A 15,702-nucleotide genomic window follows, 5' to 3' on the forward strand; every position below is an offset into this window, starting at 1 on the left:
TACCACTCAAGAAGGCGCACAGGTGCTTCACCCGAGCTCGTCAGCTCAGAGGCTCACGGGAGCCTTAATTACAACAGTCAAAATGGGGAGCACCCTGTCTTCCATTCCAGCATTTGTGACCCCGAGGCATCATGGTAAATGCAGTCATTAGCACGAATTTGAAAAGAGTTTTGAAAGTTTTTCACCATAAGTTGGTGCGGCGAGTGCCGTATCTTCGGACACGTGTTTCTGGCTATTTGGCCGTCATCAGCCAAGAGCAACGTGTAGCTGGCGGGGTTGCTTGAAATGCCGCCTTGAAAGTATTCACAGGTTTAAGTACCACTCAAGAAGGCGCACAGGTGCTTCACCCGAGCTCGTCAGCTCAGAGGAGCCTTAATTACAACAGTCAAAATGGGGAGCACCCTGTCTTCCATTCCAGCATTTGTGACCCCGAGGCATCATGGTAAATGCAGTCATTAGCATGAATTTGAATAGAGTTTTGAAAGTTTTTCACCATAAGTTGGTGCGGCGAGTGCTGCACCTACTAAGGTGAAAGACTTTGATTACTTTTGATAATGTGAAATGAATCTGACTGCATTTACCAAGATGCATTGGGACCAACTTTTTGCTGGAGTGTGAGGCAGTGTGCTCCCTTTTTTTTTTTTGCACTGTGTCGAATGACGGCTCCCTTGAGCTAACGGGCTGACGAGCCTTGGTGAGGCACCTGCGCACCAGAGTGGTACATAAACCTGAGAAGACGTTTGGTGGCATTTCAAGCAACCCCACAAAATATGCTGCTCTCTGCTGATGACGGGCGAAACCCAGAAACACGTGTCCAGAGATACACAGCACTTGCTGCACCTACTAAGGTGAAAGACTTTGATTACTTTTGATAATGTGAAATGAATCTGACTGCATTTACCAGGATGCATTGGGGCCAACTTTTTGCTGGAGTGTGAGGCAGTGTGCTCGCTTTTTTTTTTTTGCACTGTGTCGAATGACGGCTCCCTTGAGCTAACGGGCTGACAAGCCTTGGTGAGGCACCTGCGCACCAGAGTGGTACATAAACCTGAGAAGACGTTTGGTGGCATTTCAAGCAACCCCACAAAATATGCTGCTCTCTGCTGATGACGGGGGAAACCCAGAAACACGTGTCCAGAGATACACAGCACTTGCTGCACCTACTAAGGTGAAAGACTTTGATTACTTTTGATAATGTGAAATGAATCTGACTGCATTTACCAAGATGCATTGGGGCCAACTTTTTGCTGGAGTGTGAGGCAGTGTCCTCCCTTTTTTTTTTTTACTCAAATGAATTTCCCTATGCTCTATAGACAGGGTTCTTACCTTTCTCACCATATCACTCTGGAGACATTCAATGCACGCTCTTATCACTCTCCATTTGTATGCCTATGCCTGACCCCCAATTATCAAGGTGAAGCATTTCCCTCTTCTTACAGATGACCAGAATGTGCCAAATTAAATGTTTCCTAACATACTTTGGGAAAACTAAATAAAACCACCATACTGCAAACCATTCTGCATGAATAATTATCCTCTGACTAACCAAAACACAAAGGGTCTCATTTATGAGGCCCGTGGAGCAGGGCAGCGGAGCCAGCGCCTTGAGGCAGCCCCCTGCACAACTGGGAAAGGGCAGAAATGCATCTTATTTATAAGATGCGTCGCATTTCTGTCCTCTCCCCCGCACTAGCGCACAAATTGCTGCCTAGCGCCAAATCAGGCACCCTTGCACCTTGGTGCAAGGATGGCTGCGTTGCGGGGAATGGTTGTTTTTGTGCAGGAAAATACACCTTCCCGCACAAAAACTATCACAAGAGGTGTTTTCCTCTTTCTATGCATGCTCCAGAATATGGCACGCATAGAAAGATGAGAAAACAGGGGCAAATAAAGATATTTCTCCCCGTTGCATCATTCTTACGCCACCCCTGAGGTGGCATAGGAATCTGATGCATTCCCAGACTTGTAAGTCTGGGAATGCATCAGATTCCTTCCAATTCCATGGGTACTGCATGGGAACACCCCAAGCAACAGCCATGGAACGCCCCTTTCACTCTGTGTTGTGCCTTGTAAATATGGGCTGGCACACTGCACCACTGGAGCGTAAGGAAAATGACGATCTGGTGGCGCAGTGTGCTACTAGGGTCTCGTAAATGAGGCCTAAAGTTTTTTCATTCTCAAAACTCCACCTCATATGATCTCATTTAACACAATCACAAATTGCACACCCATCGGTCATCACAAACAACTTTGACTTGATCACTGAACCATACATATTCTGGCGCTTCCACCATCTTATCATCCACCAATCTATAGAGACGACCACCTTGTTGTTGGTACAGGGTGTCTACTTCACTAAAAAACATAATCTTGCAGCATCAACCCCCTCACCCCAACAGCAGATTTGAGATGAAAGAGAACCTTGGCCTTTCTTAATGGTTCTCTCTCAAAGGTTTGTGATCTGTAAAAAGATCAAACTTTGAAGCCCACACAAAAGTCAGAAATTTATTTGCAGCAAAAAACACAGTCAGCACCTCTTGTTCCATTTCAAATAGCTCTTTTCTGGTCCATTCGACAAGGAAGATTAAAAAGCAACAGTATTTTCACACACACCAACTTTTTGCCTCCATATAGCTCCCAAACCTTTATCATTAGTATCTGTAATGCCACATTTCACTCCTAGGACAAACGTCTGTTGAGTAAGTGCATTTGTAAGATAATCTGTGGCTGTTAAAAACTCTTTTTCATGAAAATCAGTCCTGACAAACCCTAGTCCTTTTTAGGATTTTCCAAATGGATGCTGTTTCAATGAGAAATCTTTTATGCATCTGGCATAAAACACTGCCATCTCAACAAAAAAAAAGTCAACTCCTCCTCTCTTTTCTCTGGTCTTAGCATCCTATCAATAGTCTGAACTAAATTAATCTTAGGTTACACTCGTTCATATCTGATTACAGAAATTTAATCTCCTTCCTACCAAACCTACACTCTCTGCATTTTAAGATCAACGCCTTTCCTTCCAACACTGTCAGCACTTTCCTCATTCTTTCTTTCATCATGTTCACACATGGTGTCACCAAACATCAAAATAACACACTGGTAAAACAGGGCTCCATAGATGCTGCTAAAAAATTCAGTCATCACTACTTGGAACACAGATGCAGTTCACCATAGGCCAAACCGCATTCTTGTAAAATGGTAGACAACAAAAAGAGGAATAAGCAGCATGAAATATTTAGAGTCCTTGTGTATTATAGTCTGATGGTAATGTCTTATTGGGACAAATGATCCCCACACAATGTGCATACAATCTCTAAGATGTTTGATAAAGGAAATCTTTCCTCAACTACAGAACTTTTCAACTCACGGAGGTCAATGCAGAGAGGATTTCTCCATTTGGTTTATGGGCTACTACTACAGGAGCCACCCATGTGGCTGCTTCTACCAGTTCAATAATCTTGAACTCACACAAGAAATCACATTCTCTCTGTTTTCCAACTCCTACATTGATAGGCATTCCTCTAACCTTTCTTATGTACTACAGGCCCACTGTCTTTCTTCAATACTACATGGTGCATATAACCTTTATAGCACCCCAATGCCTTCCTAAACATTGGGAAATGTATTGATAAACACACTATCATCTTCCTCTACTCTATTCACCTGAATTAGTTTGGTGGTTCATCCAATACAAGACTGGGGCGTGCCATCAGCATTCAGACATCCCAATATTCAACCTTACAACATCCAGGAGATTGGTATACTTTGATGACTTCTTCGGAGTCAGACACCACGGAACATGACATCATTACATTCTTCCTTGATTCTATATTATAATCATTTCCCCACCAGCATTTGGCATACCACAGACCTTGCAAATTGATTTGAATGCAGGACACTCTTTACGATTGGCAGTGTGGCCTACATTACCACATCAATAGTAAGAACCTTTAAGCATTCCCCATTCATGTATACTCACACACACTCTTTGCTTCTCACATTCACTGCTCACACCTGTGCAAGGGGTTTGTTCTCTTTTCGAATCTCTTCAACACAAGTTAAGCAATGTTCTAATTTTTTGCACTTACTCACTCAAGGACAAGTCATCTTTAGCCCCTTAAGCACTGCAACTTTTCGAGCCAATGCTGAGACCCTTTTGTGATGTTTGGAACAGTTTGCTCTTAAGCCTTCATACCTTTGTTCCACAAAAAGGTATCCAGGCCAAATTTGCATCTTTTTTTTATTACCCACATGCTGCGGATTCTCTATGTAATACTTTTTATTGAAGCATGCCAATCACCAGAAAAATAATAGATTTTCAGTTTGCAAACAATGGGGGTGATTCTAACTCTGGCGGGCGGCGGAGGCCGCCCGCCAGAGTTCCCCCCTCCAGAATACCGCACCGTCGTCGTAAGACCGCTGCGGTGATTCTGGGTTTTCCACTGGGCTGGCGGGCGACCGCCAAAAGGCCGCCCGCCAGCCCAGTGGAAAACAACCTTCCCACGAGGACGCCGGCTCTGAATGGAGCCGGCGGAGTGGGAAGGTGCGACGGGTGCAGTTGCACCCGTCGCGAATTTCACTGTCTGCAATGCAGACAGTGAAATACAAAGTGGGGCCCTCTTACGGGGGCCCCTGCAGTGCCCATGCCATTGGCATGGGCACTGCAGGGGCCCCCAGGGGCCCCACGACACCCCATACCACCACAGGATGGCGGTATGGGGTGTCGGAATCCCCATGGCGGCGCAGCGAGCTGCGCCGCCATGGAGGATTCATTTGTGCAGCGGAAAACCCGCGGGAGACCGCCGGTTTTCCACTTCTGACCGCTGCAAAACCACCGCGGTCAGAATGCCCTGCGGGGCACCGCCAGCCTGTTGGCGGTGCTCCCGCCAACCCTGGCCCCGGCGGTCAGAATGACCCCCAATGTCTCTAGATAAGTCAGGCATTCAATCTCAATTTTCAAATTATGATTTGGCTACTATTGCTGTGTCAATTCACAAACAAAATCGCAATGTGGTCATAGTGTCAATGTTCATTACGAAGTCACCTGTAAAGTATGTATAGCAAGATTCATAATGGCCAACAAAAATTAACTGTATTAAATCAAGTTTAGTTACATGTTGCTAAATATACCAGAAAAGAAGTTAGGCAGAAAGTCATAAGACAGAAAAGCTAGGGTAAATTGAAACAGATAGGCTCAAGCTGTTGGGATTGGATGAATGTCAGTGCTACATGTTCCCTAAGGTCTTCTGGTCCTGAGGACAGACCCCTAGATGTCTTCATGCATCTGTGAATGTTCACTGAGTTTATAAATTTGCCTCTCTTATGCAACCATTTCTACAAGGGATGTCATCCAGTCTGCGTGTGTAGGGGTCACAGTCGATTTCCATTTGCATGGGATACAAAGCTTGGCTGCTGGAAGTGCAGTATCCAACCGTCTTTTACTTTGATTGTTCATGCCCAGTATCTCAGCTGTGTCATGTAGGAGCGCTCTTTCTGTGAATGGTGAGATTTCAAGAATGCTCTTATCCTGTAAAGTAGACCATATGGCAGCCCAATATGGCTGCAATGCTGTGCCCACCCACAGCAAATGAGTAATATCTGCAGTCAACTAAGTGCACCTGCAGCAGGTGGGTGTGGCAGTCATTTTTGGCTTTGTATAATTTATACGGAGTCCAGTGCCATTTCTTCTCTATCTTAAAAAATTTTATTTTAGACAGGTTTTACTGAGGCCTCTTATGTGACTAATAATTGCTTCCATTCATCCTCTGTCTATTCCTTGTGTGATTTCTCTCGCCATGTATCTTTTTCAAAATGTGTTCAGGAGTTTGGAGTAGCTTTTTGTAAAGACCCCATTTCACCAAGCAGAGATGTATGGTTGAGGCATCAAGGACCAAAATATTGAGAATGTAAGTGCAAATAGGTAAGTATAGATTTACTATTCTTAACTCCACATCTCCCTACCTTGAAGATAAATATATATATATATTTATATATATATATATATGCACACACACACACATATAGTCAAGGTACACACACACATACATATATATATATATATAGTCAAGGTACATATATTTGGAACCGAGTATAGTAAAACTTTGCTTCACAATATTTTTGTCCTTGATATTCTTAACACTATATTTTAATATTTTGTTCACGTAAAATATATTTAACTCTATATTTTGTCCAAACATCTCCCATTCTTTTATGTGTTGTTTCCCATACATTGTGCATGTCCTTCATTATTGCATTTGGAACACCCTTGTCATTACTCATCTGTGAGTAGAAGGTGTTGGGGTACTGCACCCCATGTTGAAGCTGTTTTTCTAATGTTATCCAGTGTGGGGTTTCCAGGTTGGGTTCAGACAGTAGGCTCCTTGTGCCATAGTAGGGTTGAATTTTGTTCCTGATACATCTATGGTAATTGATGTGCAAGTTAGCAATACATGCCATAGTGCCAAAAACGTACATACTGTTGATGATGATAAGTGGTGGTCCGAATTACAGAGCGCATTTGGAAAATGGGTTACAGATGTTCTAAAAGTTGCATTGATTATTGCTGTTGTCTTTCTTCTTATGTTTTTATCTAACTTTGCATCACCTCAATAAAAAACTAAGCGTCAAAGGAACGTCCCGATTTGCTTCCCGCACCCCAAAAAAATGCTACAAAAGCATGGTTTGATGAAGATAATTAAAAAGGCAGGGAAGATGATGGAAAATGGGAAGTTTTTCATGTGACAAGCATTGTATTGTACTTTGATGTATTGTGTTGTGCTGTAGAAGAGAGCAAAAGGAAGGGATTGTCAGATGAAATTAATTTTCTTCCACATTCTTAGTGTGTTGGCGGAGAGATGCCACAACTTGGCCCGGGAGCAGCAGCTGAGACTGGGCCAGATCTTCATTCTACAATCAAATGCACTGTAAGGTAAGCTGGAGTCCTCACTATAGGGAACCTTGGGTAAATCAGAGCCCAGTGCTCAGCTCACTGACCAGGTCAGCTATTTTCTCACAATTCCAATTTTGAATGAGAGACTGTTTTGTTATATTAATATAAGGTCCTTTTTCATTTCCTTGAGAAGAGGATGTGGGGTAATGGCCTCAGCTGTCGACTTTGGATCCGGGGAACCAGGTTCGAGTCTCAGCATCATCTCAATATCCTGTGATTCTGGGCAAATCACTTTATCTTCCCGTGCCCACAATTCAGCGCCTTGAGACCCTCACGGGTGATTTGCCTAGCTTTAGAAATCCTGAATTATTATTATCATGATTATTATAAATATGGGGACGAAACCTCCTGAGCAGAAATTGCTATAATGAAAATGTTGGACAGTAAGGGGCTCCAGAGTGTAAGGAAGTGAGCTGCGATTGGAATTTCCAAAAACGATGAGAGCTGTTGATTGCGGGGCTGTGGTTCTGCTGCCCCAGGCCCTCTTTAAACCCCACTGGTCTGTGATGGGAGCATTCCTGATTACACAGGGGAACAGGAGACTTGATGGCTTAGCAGACTTCAGCACAGTTGACATTGGATCTCCTTGTTACTTTATCCTGTGATTCACAGGCCTTTTTTAATAAATACTATTTTAGACTTAACCAAAACAATGGTTTATTTCACAGTTCTCCTAACACAAAGGCTCATGCAATTCTTCTAACCAGAAGGCCAACACCAGGTTTCTACAAATGGACATAAACAGTGCCAATAATTTCGGGGGTCTATTCTGTACCTATAACTACAAGTACTACATGATACCTCTCACCATATGGACACGTCATACTCTATCATGGAACATCAAGCGACACCTGTCATTCAAGGTCCACATCACAGCCAACTTCACCCTGAGCGGCAATCTCATCTACAGGCCACTCACCGACTTCACTGACTCCATCACGCACATCATCACACCACTCACCTTTGATGCTAGCAATTACATCCCTCTTGGCGACCTCAGCTCCCATCTGGAAGACCACGCTGACCCCAACACAAAATCACCCATTGAAGACCTTGAAAGCATGGGCCTCGCCCAATGAGTAAAGGGACCTAGACACTTCGCCGGACACCTCCTGGACCCTATTTTCACCACCTTCAACAACATCAGAGTCGCGGAGCCCACACCTGTCTCATTTACAGATAAGGTCCTCATCAAGTTCAGCATCCCTGCCCCACTCCAACGAACACACACCACACTGCCAGACCAGCAGAAACTGGGACAGCAATATTGACAAGGACTGGAATAAGGCTCTGAGCACCCACTGACCTGAACACAGCAATAGCCTCCCTAAAGCCATCACCTCCCTAAAGCCATCAAGAACAATTGAATTACCTTGGTGCAGACTCCCTGTCCCCCCTCAAGCACTGCAACACACAAGATATAGACCCCAGGCCATTTGGTACATGGAGGAACTCAGACTGATAAAACGCCACTGCAAACAACTGGATCGCAAATGAAGAATGAGCCAGGACAATACAGACAGGAGAACATTCAAATCCGCCCTTAGGCACTACCATTAAATAATACATGCTCTCAAACACGCCACTCTGGTTGACTGCATTGATGTCAGCATCAACAGGAGCAAAGAAATATTTGTCATTGTACAGGATTTCACCTCACCCGCAGCCACCCCCAACTCACTCACCCCCTCCTAGGACCACTGTAACAATCTCTCTTAATTATTCAGCAACAAAATCACTGCAAATTACAGCAACTTCAACCTGCAACTGCACCCGACAGTCCTAGCCAAATGCCTCCTGATCTTATCCAAAGAACCAACGCTGAACACATAGCCCCTTATCACATGAGAAAAAAACTACATCCCCATGAAGTTCATCCATTCAGGGGCCCCCTCAAGCTCCTGACTCCACCACGCCTACTCCAGAAGACTGCAACCTATCAGCACCATGCTCACACCGATTCGGAATGCCTTCATCTCTTCTGTATCCTTCCCATGCACTTGGAAACACACAACTGTGCTCCCACTGCTGATTAAACCCTCCATAGACCCTTCAACGCTTGCCAACTACAGACTGATTTCCCTGATACCATTCCTGCCCAGGGTCTTAGAGAAAATCATCAACAAATACCTGACTGACTACATCAACAACCACCAACTCCTCAACACCACTCAGTCTGGTTTGAGACCCAACCACAGCATGGAAACTGCCTTCACAGCCACCATGGATGATATTCGCATGACTCTGGACAAAGACACTGTGGTCCTCATCCTCCTGGAACTCTCTGAAGTATTTAACCTGGTATCCCACCCCCTCTTCATCCAACAACTACGTGACATCGGAATCCAAGGACATGCACTTTGATGAATCTTCGCCTTCCTCATTGGAAGGACCCAGTCCGTCAGCCTGACACTGTACACCTTGGATGCCCACAACCTAATCTGCAGAGTTCTGCAAGGATCTTCCCTTAACTTGACACTCTTCAATGCATACATAATCGCTCAAGCCAGTTAATCATCTGTTCTTAAAACATCAATGCCCTCTCCTGCGCTGATGGCACCCACCTCATTCTCTTCCTCATGGACAAGACGCCCAGTACCCTGATCAGGTTCAATGCCTGCATGACTGAAATCGACCACTAGATGAAGACCAACTGTCTAAAACTGAACACCTACAAGACCAAAATCATGACCTTTGGGAAAAGTACTTTGCCGTGGACTTCACCTGGTGGCCACCAGAGCTAGGACTGACACCCACCCCGACCACTCATGCCAAGAACCTTGGGACCGTCATTGACAGTAGACTGTAGGTGACCATCCAAGCCAGCACCATCCTTGCCTCATGCTTCTATACCCTGAAGACGCTGAGGAAGATTTTCAAATGGCTCCCAACCAGCTCTCGGAAAACCATAATGCATTCCCTGGTCACAAGCAAGCTAGATACCAGTAACACCCTCTATAACAGGATCGACAAAAAAAGAGTCACCAGAAGACTGCAGAACTCAGCAGCCAGAAGCACTCTCATCCTTCCACTATGCATTCCTTTCACACCATAATTCAAACTCCCCACCCACACTTTCAAGGCAATATGTAACACTGGCCCAACATAACTCGGCAATCGCCTCTGCTTTTACAAATCTTGCAGACACCTCGGCTCGTACAGACTCCTACTTGCACACATCCCACACATACGAAAAGCCAGATCCATTGGTCAAGCTTTCTCCTACATTGCTCCTAAAGTGTGGAAAGACCTACCACTACTTATAAGAGCTTCCTCCTCACTTCTTGAATTTCACAAGAGAGTGAAGACCTGGTGTCTCGAGTAGTCCTACTAGGCCATAGGCTTGGCTATGCTCACACCTGCTCAGTGCCAGGATACCCTCCCGGGTGGCTGTGTGCTCTACAAAGCTGCAATATACTAATACAACGTTCCATCTTGAGACAATGTTTGTTCTTCTAACAGGCAGGGTCTTGGCTCCTTAAATTCTTTGATCATCACCATCTCAGTGTGATGAAGTTTCTTGGAGATCTTTGAGTATTAGGACCCAGACAGCTGAATGTCAAGGTCACTGCTGGTCTTTGCAGGTTTGTGGCTGCTAAGCAGCATATTCCTTTTTAGGAACCCCTTAACAGACTTTTGGCTTCTTCCAAAAGGCTAACCCATTTGAAACCAAACCAGTTCTAAGTCCCTCCAGGTCCTTCACTGTGTGGGAAGAAAGTGTGTCTGATTATGGCAATCCATCTGTGATTTCTTAAGCGTGCTGTTATCTCAGAAGGTATTCTGGCATTAGACTGTAAGCTGGTGGCCACGTGCACTATGATGTCAAAGAAGAAAGACACGTTTTAGAGACCTTAGTAAAACTTAGCATAGAGGAAATATGACCTTAAGTGTGACTGGTAGCTGTTTCCACACCTTGGCAGGATCATATTCCTCATAGCCGCCCCCAGGTCATGTGGAATAATGCTGCTAATCTCTTTACTTTAGCTCCAAGATTCACCTCAGCCAAATCTTTAGGAACGTTTTTTGGAAGCTTTATCGCTTACCAAACCAGGAAAAGGGTCAATTTAAAAGTTTAAGGCTCTTAAAGGCTTGCTTCTAGTGCACCGGTATTTGATGTGATAATACTGCTCTCAGTAAGTAACTATGGGCCAGATGTACGACCCAGAGTTTTGTGACTCACAATTTGCGACTTATTTGCGAGTCGCAAATTGCAAATCGCAAAACCACATGTACCAGTGTACTTCACACTGTTTGCGAGTCCCATTGGGAATGGCTGCACTCACAGGAATCGTGGCCTGCTGGGGACCGCAGACCACCATGTCTGTGACTGCTTTTAAATAAAGCAGTTTTTTTTTTAAATGCTTCCTGTTTTCTTTAAAGGAAATAGGATGAATTTCAAAAACAAAAATGAGAAGTTTTCTTTTCATTTTTTCAGAGCAGGCAGTGGTCCGTGGGACCAATGCCTGCTCTGAAAAACTTATTTTCGCTACTATTTGCAAAGGGGAAGGGGTCCCCTGGGGACCACTTCCCATTTGCGAATGGGTTAACACCAATTTGAAATTGGTGTTAACTGTGATTGTTTTGTGACCACATTCACAGTCACAAAACAATCCTACATCGCACTGAGACTCGCAATTAGGAAGGGAACGCCCCTTCCTAATTGCGACTCGCAAACCTATTTTGCGATTCGGTAAATAGATTACCGAATCGCAAAATAGGGTCTGAAGATACCAAAGTGCTTTTTTCTTGTCGCAAAGGGCCGTTTGCGACAAAAAAAAAAGCTACGTACATGTGGCCCTATATCCTTGATATGGTATTTCCTGGTTGCGGTGTTACCACATCACTCTGAGTCCTGGTCAGCCCCATCCCTGTATGATTCGATATCGGCTTCCTACAAGTGTTAGCACTTGGTAATACAAGAAATGGAAATGGTTTCCTTCCCCGTTATGGGAATCATGGGCAGTTCAAGACTAAGGGACGGATCTGGAACTTGGTGGACGGGTTACTCCGTCACAAGGGTGACTAATTCCCATAGAATATAATGGGATTTGTATTTAGGCGGATGGGATACCCGTCACCACTGTGACAGAGTAACACGTCCGCTGAGTTCTAAATCAGGCCCTAAGTGTCCGGGGCCCGAAGTTTTGCTCAAAAGTCTAAAACCGACACCACCGAATGAGAGCCCGCCCAATACCAAGGCTGCATAGGCTTGTTTCTACCACAGTCCTCTTTCATCCTCCACCAGACACCCCATGGCCCTTTATCCCACTTTTTAGGGTTCTTTTTTATCCCCCGCTTTCTCCCTTTCACCTCGGTTTTTCCACCTTTCTCTTACTCCTTTTTCTGTCTTTTGCTCCAGGTCAAAGCCTGATGCGGAAAAGTAAGTGCAGGGCCCCAAAAATAACTGCTAGTGGACCCCACCTGCAGCCACCTGCTCAAATTAAGCACTGATGATAAAAGTGGTGGCAGAAACAAGCAGACATTGGAGGGGCGAGAGGCAGTTTTATTCTGCTTTGTGAATGCTCTGTACACGGGAGGGGATGCTCAGAAGGTAGGGACTGAGACAAGAAAGACAGACGAGGGGTGGTGTCTCTTCTCCAAGAGGGGGTACATCTGCTCCCGGAGATGCTGCAGGGCCCAATGGTCTGAGCATGCGCTCCAGCTCACAGACTTGTGGAAAGTAACAGGCAACCATTTTCCTCTCAGTTCTGGCCTTTCCCAGACAGCAGTTGTGTTCTTGTAAACACTGTGGGGCATATTTATACTCTGTTTGCGCCGGAATTGCGTCGTTTTTTTTTACGCAATTCCAACGCAAAACGAACTCCATATTTATACTTTGGCGTTAGACGCGTCTTGCGCCAAAGTCCATGGAGTTTGCGTCATTTTTTAGCGTGGACACCTACTTTGCGTTAATGATATGCAAGGCAGGCGTTCCCGTCTAAAAAATTGACTCCGAGGCATGTGCGCCGTATTTACACTCCCGGGCAAAATTCACGCCCGGGAGTGGGTGGGTCAAAAAAATGACGTACGGCCGCTTTTGCGCCGTTTTTTAGCGCCTGGACAAGGCAGGCGTTAAGGGACCTGTGGGCTCGGAAGGAGCCCAGAGGTGCCATCCCATGCCCCCAGGGACACCCCCTGTCACCCTTGCCCACCCCAGGAGGACACCCAAGGCTGGAGGGACCCATCCCAGGGACATTAAGGTAAGTTCAGGTAAGTACTTTTTTTTTTTTTTTTGTGGCATAGGGGGGCCTGATTTGTGCCCCCCTACATGCCACTATGCCCAATGACCATGCCCAGGGGACAGAAATCCCCTGGGCATGGCCATTGGGCAAGGGGGCATGACTCCTGTCTTTGCTAAGACAGGAGTCATTTCTATGAGGATTGGGAGTCGAAAAAAATTGCGCAAATCGGGTTGAGGCGAAAAATTTGCCTCAGCCTGACTTGCCCCATTTTTTGACGCCCAAGCTCCATATCCCCCTACGCCGGCGCTGCCTGGTGTACGTCGTTTTTTTTCACGCACACCAGGCAGCGCCGGCGGCTAACACCGGCTAACGTCATTGAATAAATACGGCGCCCGCATGGAGCTTCAGAATGGCGTTAGCCGGGGCTCATTTTTTTGACGCAAAACTGCGTTAGCGCAGTTTTGCGTCAAAAAGTATAAATATGGCCCTGTGTAACTCTGAAGGGAGATCTCTGGCAATAGACTTTTTTTCGTTCTGAACTGGGTTTCAATCTTGGAATTTTAAAATTTTAAAATAGGCCATGCTGTTTATAAAGACTGAAAATATCGACTTTAAGCTTCAGTTTCGAGGTACCTTAAGATATGTTTTTTGCGTTTCCTACACGATTTCTATTTTTTTCTTTTCTTTTTAAAGATTGCTTTACAAACAAGCAATGGGGACGTCAATAGCTTGTTTCCTGCCAAACCGGGGTGTGGTGGCCAATGTTCCCGAGCCCTCGGATCCCTTGCCACACTATGGGTGAGTCACACTTCGAAGCGCTGGCCTATGGATGCCCCGACTAGGCGCTCTTTGGTCGGGGCCCAACGCATGGTCCCCTCTTCCTCAGTATATTTGGGGGCACGAACATGTGGCTGTGGAGCGCCGCTCTAATCCGCACCCCGTCCCTGGAGATGTCAGGCGTTCATACAACCACCACACTGCCCACCGTAGAGCCTAGAAGCCTAGCTCAGGGCGCGCGCGAGGACACGAGTGGGAGGCCCGAGGGGCAGTGGAAAGGGTACTAAGAGAGAGGACAATATTTTGCAAAATAACTCAGATTTTGAGGACTTTCAAAACAGGGATTGTGTGCGCGTATTTCTCTGTGTGTGCAGTGCGTGGAAAACGTCCTGGTGAAACCCGACAGAGACCTCACCATAAGCAGCTGCACTCAACTACGTATCAGAAACACATTTATTAAGATTGGTGTAACACCCACACCCCCTCCTTGAACCTACGCCCCTGCCCTACCTCCATGCAATCATTCCAATACTGACGTGTGCCTGGCGGCTCTGAAGTCTTCCATCGTCCCTCTCATCCTCCCTTCCACTGTTTTCAATCGCCCAACCACCCACTTTCCCATCTATATCACCCCTCATTTCTTTTCCTTCTCCCACTCGCTCCCTCTCACCTGTTCATCATTTTCTCCCCCCGCTTACCCCGCACGCATTCACTTTTTTCCCGCTATCTCTCCTTACTTTCCCTCACCTTGCCTCACCCACCCTGCCCACCCCGCCCACCCTCCATGTCTCCTCTCTCACCTCCGCCCTTTTCCTCACTAGACCTTCTCTTGTGCTCCCCATCCGCCCCCCTTCTCACCTAGGACGCCCCCACCTCTCCTCACCTCTGCGTCACCTGCACCTCCATGGGTTTGCTCCATGACTTGATCTCCTCTTCCGCCAGCCGCCCGCCCCGCTTGGACACTATGTTGGTGAGGGTCTGCATCCCGTCAGCGGGGGCCCTCACGCTCGTGCTGCACCGGACGCCCCACGACCAGCTCCAGGCAGGGCTCCGCAGCGCCTGCTCCCCGCAGGTGAACCCTAGCAACGGTGGCTGCTGGGCTGGGGCCCTCGGGGCCTTCTCCACACCTGAGCCACGCACTAAGAGCTCCTAAAGCGCAGCTAATCAGCGTGGAGGCGCTTCCAGGCCTCATTAACGGGCAGGTGTGGGCGATCCCCGGAGACCCCCAGGCTGGAGAGGCCTGTCAGCAAGTAGTGAAAGAGGAGGGTGAACACTGTCTGTGCATCACTGCCTGGGGCACAAGACGCACCCCCAGACTGGACACACACCACCTGTATATGGCTGTACTGGGGCCCATGGCACACCATCAGACTGGGACAAACACCACCTAAGCATCAGAGCTGGGACAAACACCACCTGTGCATCACTGCCTGGGGCGCACCACACACCTCCAGACTGGGACAAGTACCACCTGTGCATTACTGTACTGGGGCACACCACACACCTTCAGACTGGGGCAAACACCACCTGTGCATCACTGCCCTAGGCACACCACACACCTCCAGACTGGGACTAGTACCACCTGTGCATTACTGTACTGGGGCACACCGCACACCGTCAGACTGGGGCAAACACCACCTGTGCATCACTGCCTGGGGCGCACCACACACCGTCAGACTGGGGCAAACACCACCTGTGCATCACTGCCCTAGGCACACCACACACCTCCAGACTGGGGCAAGTACCACCTGTGCATTACTGTACTGGGGCACACCGCACACCGTCAGACTGGGG

At 46.7% G+C, this 15,702-nt stretch overlaps 1 protein-coding gene across 1 annotated transcript in view; it reads right to left on the reverse strand.

Annotated features, from left to right (window-relative positions):
- Nucleotides 1-14,955, reverse strand: part of CNGA4 (cyclic nucleotide gated channel subunit alpha 4) — a 108,370-nt gene extending 93,415 nt beyond the window's left edge. Inside the window, exon 1 of the mRNA XM_069203673.1 lies at nt 14,792-14,955. Within this exon, the coding sequence (XP_069059774.1) occupies nt 14,792-14,892 (101 nt within the window). The 5' untranslated portion in view covers nt 14,893-14,955. The remainder of the gene's footprint in view (nt 1-14,791) is intronic.
- Between the last annotated feature and the right edge of the window lie 747 nt (nt 14,956-15,702).

Source organism: Pleurodeles waltl, chromosome 8 (assembly GCF_031143425.1).
Source record: "Pleurodeles waltl isolate 20211129_DDA chromosome 8, aPleWal1.hap1.20221129, whole genome shotgun sequence".
Classification (NCBI taxonomy): Eukaryota; Metazoa; Chordata; class Amphibia; order Caudata; family Salamandridae; genus Pleurodeles; species Pleurodeles waltl.